This window comes from Phalangium opilio, unplaced genomic scaffold (assembly GCF_054372755.1).
Source record: "Phalangium opilio isolate 3A_F unplaced genomic scaffold, DU_Popi_V2 ptg000040l_1, whole genome shotgun sequence".
NCBI classification, from domain to species: Eukaryota; Metazoa; Arthropoda; class Arachnida; order Opiliones; family Phalangiidae; genus Phalangium; species Phalangium opilio.
In genome coordinates, this window is record NW_028324164.1 from 1,424,663 (window position 1) to 1,430,985 (window position 6,323).

A 6,323-nucleotide genomic window follows, 5' to 3' on the forward strand; every position below is an offset into this window, starting at 1 on the left:
CCCCCTGTAGTTGGCGGGAAATAAACGTAACAGTTAAGCTGTTTCGCTCCACAAAATTGTTAAATTTAAATAAATCCGGAGGATTTCCATAGCTTTCAAAGAATTCAGTATTCTTTTTCCTCGAAATGTATATAGTCGTCCAATGTTTGCCTTTCCCTTTAGACGTATCAGTGTTCACAATGTACAAAGAGGGAAACGTTTTAACAGTTAGTGGTAGTTTATCCGCCGCAAAAATACCCTTAAACAGATTTTTAGCGTATGGATCGCGCCTTAATATTTTCTCAAGTTGTCGAGAGTCCATTATGAGCTTTGATAGAATAAAACGGCTCGGTTTTTGTCAATTTCAATCAAAGATTGGAATTCGGAATAGTACACGACTGCAATTGTAGCCGGTAGCGCTTCGGCAAATATTAACTCCAATCGGACACTACCGTTCTTTATAAAGTTGAAACTTTCAGTCGAACTACCATTCAGGTCGGGGGTCAAGTCGAATACGAAAAGAGCATTACCATTGGCGAACTCGTCACGGTCAATGAAATTACCCTCGTCGATATTCCATTGTCCGGTTTGAAGAAAGAGATTGGCGTACGATCTCATACATAGGTTATCCTTAAAGTTGGGGTTTAAGGGTTTATGGGGTACGCTAACCCCATCAACGAATAAGGTGATTTGAGTCACCGCTTCATTTTTAAAATTAAAAGGTGAAATTTTATAATCACCAAAAAACGCGTTCTGGTCTACAAATCCAATTACAACTTTATTCGGTTGTTGACCGCTAAATAAATTGTCTTTGACTGCTATCTTACTTCCTTGAGATATGGAAAACTTATTACATTCCGTACGTGTTATGGGGTATTTCATCGTGGCCAATTCCAGGGTTTTAGCGTGTGATATCATAATCTCGGGGGTTAGTTTAACTCTTCTTATGAATAACGAAGCGTGGGTAAATATAACTTTCGCTTTAATTCCATCCGCATGTAAGCAGAATTCGTTGGGACTTTTGATAAATTTAAAATTCACATCGACCAGATTGGGGATAAAGCGATTTTGCTGACATATATCGGCGTGTACGACACCAATCAAGTCTATAACTCGATTTTGGGCAAATTTACTCCGTTTCAAAAACCCTTCATTTTCGAAAAAGTCGTCAAAATGTCCCGCCGTATCTTTGTAGAATAGTGCCCCGGTCAAAAAACTCTTTTTCGCTGGACCACCAAAAGTCAATAGCGTTTGAATCATGCTCTTGAATGCGTATTGTTGAGGACATGATGTGACTGATGTATCATTCAATGATACGTGTAGTTCACTAAAAAGACTGGAGTGTAATAGGTTTTCGGGTCCAACTTTATCCGCCTGAGTAGTTATATCACCATTCGCATCGTACACAGCGGCTTTAGGTAGAGACCCATCAGCTTTAACCACTTTTACTTGTAAATGCAGGAGCGTGTTTTTCAAGTCCATGTATGTCTCGGAGTTCCCGGTGACGGGAAATATAATAGCCTGATTTTCATCCACATTGGAGGTAGAGTTATACTCCACCCATTGACTTCCTACTATCCCAGTTTGGGTATAGGGTACGTGAAAAACATTTAGTTCCGAGCTGACGCTGTTCATAGAGTTTGGGTGTGCGAGCGACATTATGAAAATATATCCGGGTGTAAAGATGACGACCTTCTCTTCTTCTTAGTTCGAACACAACTGATGATGGGTGACACTTTGCGTTTCCTTTTACGTCCGTTTCCAGTTAGCTTTATCACTTCTTCGGCCGCCCTTCTCAATGTTTCCTTACCCGCTTCTTTACCCCTAGTTCTCAATGCTTGTTTAATGGGTACACCGCTTGAATAATCCGTCGCAATTTTCGCGCCAGTGTTTAAAAACTTTCGACCTAGGAACGTGGCACCCCTTTTAAGTAATGGCATGGCTGATCTGAACGCCGAGGAGATAATTGACCCCAGACCATAACCACGTTGCACGGCCAAACCTCTATATACTGGGATGGATCCATGTCCAATTTGATTTCGATAATAATCCTCATAATCCTTAACAGAAACGTGACCCGTATTATATGGAGACATCCTTACACTTTGACAATCACGTCATAAATGGGGCGGGGATTGAATTCAACGTAGTTCTTATAACAAGTGCCAAGTTCTTCTGGGTCTGAAATGTAGAGTGACGTGAACTTTCCCACGTTCGAACTTAACCGGTTCACCCATTTCACTCATAATGTTAATTTCAATTGTCTGGAACTTGTTTTTCGCTATGGGCATATAATGAGGTTTAGCAAACTCTTTTTCCACCGTGTCTCCATCCTTCCCGTTGATACTTATAATTCTTAAGAGAGGGACGTCAGAGTCTCCTACTGATCGAGACTGAATTATATCAGAGTATACGAATAAGGAGTGCATTCCAGCATCCATATCGCAACTGAATGGGGCCGTCATGGAAGTGACCACTGTAACGTCTTTCTTTGGTTTCCTAGTGAACCCCAATATAACGGCAATTTCGCTTGGGATATAAAGTTGGTTCGTCCCTTTTAACTCAACCATCACCCGTCGATTTGGTTTGTTGTATGAGAACTCAACCCTAGATTTTATTTTTTCAGTAGCACCAGCATCGTCGATTGACAATATTTACAGAACCGTAATATCCGGGAGGTATAACTATGGCTATATCCCGGTTTTCATTCACTCCGTTAATTATCTCTTCAGATTCACCTTAACCGGAACCTTCCTCTGGGAATTCATCCGAAACAACACCTTCGAACGATTTATCCCAAATGCGAACTATGCACTCCCTTTTTACATTATTCCATATTCTGGGATAGCTTATTTCAGCCAGAGCAACCTCGTGAGATCCCTCTAGTGTTATAGATTCCGGTAGATACGTTCTGAACTTGCTTATAGTATTTCCTTTGAAATATTGCGTTGACGAGTGATGTAGAAACTCATTTTACGTCGATTTCTTGCACCCAGGAATCAAATTCGGAACTATACCCTCTCCACCGTACGAGGAGTTCTTTAGTACCGTCAGGTTTTTTACGTTTTCGTAATACTTTTTCAATTTTAAATTTACAGTTTTCTAGGTCCTTGCCAACTTTCTGTATTTCCTCTTTGTAGAACACACCGGAAATGAGCTCGGAGTTCAAATCCTTCAGTTTATATACGGGTGGATCTCTCGGTATTCGTTCTGTTACTTTGAATAGTTCTTCGGTATAATTGGCCAAATACCCTTTTTCAAACGTTCTTTTATTTTTGCTTATTCTAACTAAATCATCAATTTCAAAGGGGTATGAAACTGGCGGCGAAAAGTTTACTTTTCCTTACAAATTTAACCAGATTTGTTTCGAATTTTCCTCTGTCACTTCAGTGGGTTTGCATTTAATTGATTTGTGGCAGTTGTTATTATACGATTCCAATAAGTCGGGTAATACGTCAATGTATTTGTAGGTGTCGTTTTGCGTAAAATAGCGGTACATTCACTCCTTCAAGGATCGATTAAATCGTTCAACGATACTACATTTCACTTCCGAGTGTGTGGCGAAAAACTTGATGTCCAAACGTTTCAATTCACTTTGCAATTCTTTATTTAGAAATTCATTGCCATGATCCGACTGGACAATCTTGGGTTTTCTACCAGACTCTAAAACGGATCTAAACGCCGCAACCATCGTAGGTCCTTTCTTGTCTTTAATAGCGCCGGCGAAAGCAAATTTACTGAATACGTCAATACAGCACAGTAGAAATCTATACCCGTCGTTATGACGCTTGATGTTTTGCATGTCTGCCAGATCAAGTTGCCATTGTTCATCTATACCGTACACAATAGTCTTTTTCCTTCTGAAGTTGTGCCTCGCGGGTTTGTGCAGCGTATACGTATCTTGACGTTGTAGGAACTCAATAACATCATTTAAGGAAACGTTATTCCCATTTTCTCTCGCATCCCTATATAGTCCTTGTACACCTCCGAAGCTCCCCGGATCTTTTTCATTGAAGTATATTTCTTCTAGTTTATCCATTAGTCGTGCAGTTTAAGGTTTTTTGAGTATACCAATAAGCGAAATCGGATAACTCGATAATTATAACAAGAAATAATATCAAAAGCGCCGTAATAACTTTGGGATTATTTAAAAATGAAACGGACAGGGAGGCTAGAAGCCCTGTGGGAGAAGGATCGTTACATCCTTCCATGATAACGTGTAAGTAATTTGTGAAAGAAATGAAACGTGATATTGATATATATTCTTTTTATTTCAAGTTTATCCAAGTGTGGAGACCATTACCATAGTGGGAATCCGGGGTTGGGGGATAATAATCAATTTTCGGTAAGTCGCTTTTAGATACATCGAGATAGGTATTTGGTACAACACTAGTAGAGTTTCCAAAGAGGAATTTGTTTCTCACGATAGTTTTTGGTACATTTTCTTTTATTAACATTTCGTAAAACTGATTTATTCCAACCACAGTGTGTTTCGGTTTACTTTTATAACCTTTAACGGATTCGTGTAAAATATCCATAATATTCGACCCGACGATTGGTTGTCCCCTGTATATAAGTTCCCCGTTGGGGGACCAATTAATCTTGGAGTTGATATCAATCCACTTGTATAAGGCAATGGCTGGTTTGAGGTGTGAATCTGGTATTGTCATGGCTATTTCAGAATACCAATCTTTCTTTTTCTGTTGTTTAACAGGTTTCTTCTTTTTTCTTTTGTTAATAGCACTCGTTAGTAAATGATTGTACATGTTAACTTTTTGCGTCTGGTTCAATTTGTTGTCTACCAAAACAGTCTTCGTATCCAAATTTTCACTATGTTCAACTTTTGGTTGCGAGTTTAATCGACGGTAAACCTCTTCAGGTACCAAAATCATCTTTCTAGCCATTTTTAATTGCTCTGCTTATAGCTGCACCGGCAGCACTGCTAACAAGTGATAAGAGGGGTGCTAACAAAAGAGGTAAAAATCTACCTTTTTGAATAAGGATCTTTTTTCGTTTTGCTACAGTGCTTTGTTTAGATAACTTCCGTAACATTAGACAGTGCTTCTTCAATCGTTTCTTCTGGTCATCTGATAACTTCACGTTACCACGTAGGACATTTATACAACATTCCACTATAGCCTTGATAGAGTCATTACTAGCGTGTTTGATAGCGTATTTTCTCTGACACGCATTTTAAGTAGTCAGATACTTTAAGAAATGTTGATGCGTATGCACTCTTTTCATTTTGGAATATAGACTGCGGCTTCTTCGCCCGGTATGAGTCCCGTCCGTAGTCTATGATCATCTGACGTCGTTGGCTTTAAATCAACCCATAAATACCAAAAAATCTCTAGTAATTGCCTGATGGAACGCGTCGATGACGTATTTACTATTAATGGGACAAATCTGTTTGGCTAAATGAAATATAGCCGATTTATCTCGAGGAGATTTGAATATTATCAAGTAGTGGGCGTTTAAATTTAATGTTCTAATTACCTACCCAGGGTAACATAAATTTTGCATCAAAATAAAAACAGAGGTGTTTTTATGGTGCGATCCCCTTATGAACAAATTAGTTACATCCTTGTTATTAGATATTTCACAAAGTAAATCATCAAGTATAACAAAATTCTTGATATTGGGGTCTAATATATTCACATTTAATATACCTTCGTGAAATTCTACAGAAGGCGTGTGATCTAATACCGAATTAAATAATTTCGGTTGATATTCAGTGTAACACCATATTATCCTATCTGGAGAGGGTGATATACATATATCTTTATACTTTATAAGGTTAGCTACAAAGTATGATTGTGTCGCCCTGGCTATGAGACCATTAAATGGGTGTCGTAAGCTGAAGTCCATTTTAAGGAATGAATCACTTTTTAAGTATCAAGTTGTTTTTTAATCACAAATATTCTTTGGCATTACATACGATTTGACCAATCATAGACTTTTACAAAATTCGTCACTTAGAAAAGTGCTCAAAGTAAATATCTTATAAATTTCAACATAATCAAGATTACTTATCGCGGTGTCAAAGTTCATTGATACACGCATTTCCCACCCATTCAAACAATCGTGTTGAGTTTGAGAGGGGAGATCAATACTACATCCGTAACAACATTTACGGATGTTTGATTTCAATTGTTCTACAATACAATTTTTTAATAACACACGTACTCGACTCGCCTCGTTAAGAAATGGGACTACGTCTTTATACGTATCCATTAACGTCTTGGCAAGGTAGTGTCCAACGGCGAATCCCTTCTTTGTTGGGAAGAACTTGCCGTACATAGCACCTGTTCCGGGGTATAGTTCCCTGATGTCTATAATCTTAC

General features: G+C 38.5%; 2 protein-coding genes across 2 annotated transcripts; both read right to left on the reverse strand.

Moving 5' to 3' along the window:
• Nucleotides 1-300: 300 nt before the first annotated feature.
• LOC149680032 (uncharacterized protein F54H12.2-like) lies at nt 301-1,638 on the reverse strand. Its single transcript, XM_089834732.1, has one exon. It carries the CDS (start codon nt 1,636-1,638, stop codon nt 301-303), a length of 1,338 nt encoding a protein of 445 aa, XP_089690858.1.
• A 1,080-nt stretch (nt 1,639-2,718) lies between these two features.
• Nucleotides 2,719-4,018, reverse strand: LOC149680033 (uncharacterized). Its single transcript, XM_089834733.1, has 3 exons — nt 3,520-4,018; nt 3,028-3,231; nt 2,719-2,912 (listed from the first exon to the last, which is right to left on the reverse strand). The coding sequence occupies exons 1-3, from the start codon at nt 4,016-4,018 to the stop codon at nt 2,719-2,721; spliced, it is 897 nt and encodes a 298-aa protein (XP_089690859.1).
• Between the last annotated feature and the right edge of the window lie 2,305 nt (nt 4,019-6,323).

Bases quoted from the DNA above. Each gene is read 5' to 3' on its own strand.
- LOC149680033 (XM_089834733.1), bottom strand. From the start codon at position 4,018: ATGGATAAACTAGAAGAAATATACTTCAATGAAAAAGATCCGGGGAGC. The intron at 3,232-3,519 runs GTAGTATCGTTG...CGTTTGAAAAAG, and splicing joins CACACACTCGGAAGTGAAAT to GGTATTTGGCCAATTATACC. The intron at 2,913-3,027 runs GTACTAAAGAAC...AATATTTCAAAG, and splicing joins AAAACGTAAAAAACCTGACG to GAAATACTATAAGCAAGTTC.
- LOC149680032 (XM_089834732.1), bottom strand. From the start codon at position 1,638: ATGTCGCTCGCACACCCAAACTCTATGAACAGCGTCAGCTCGGAACTA.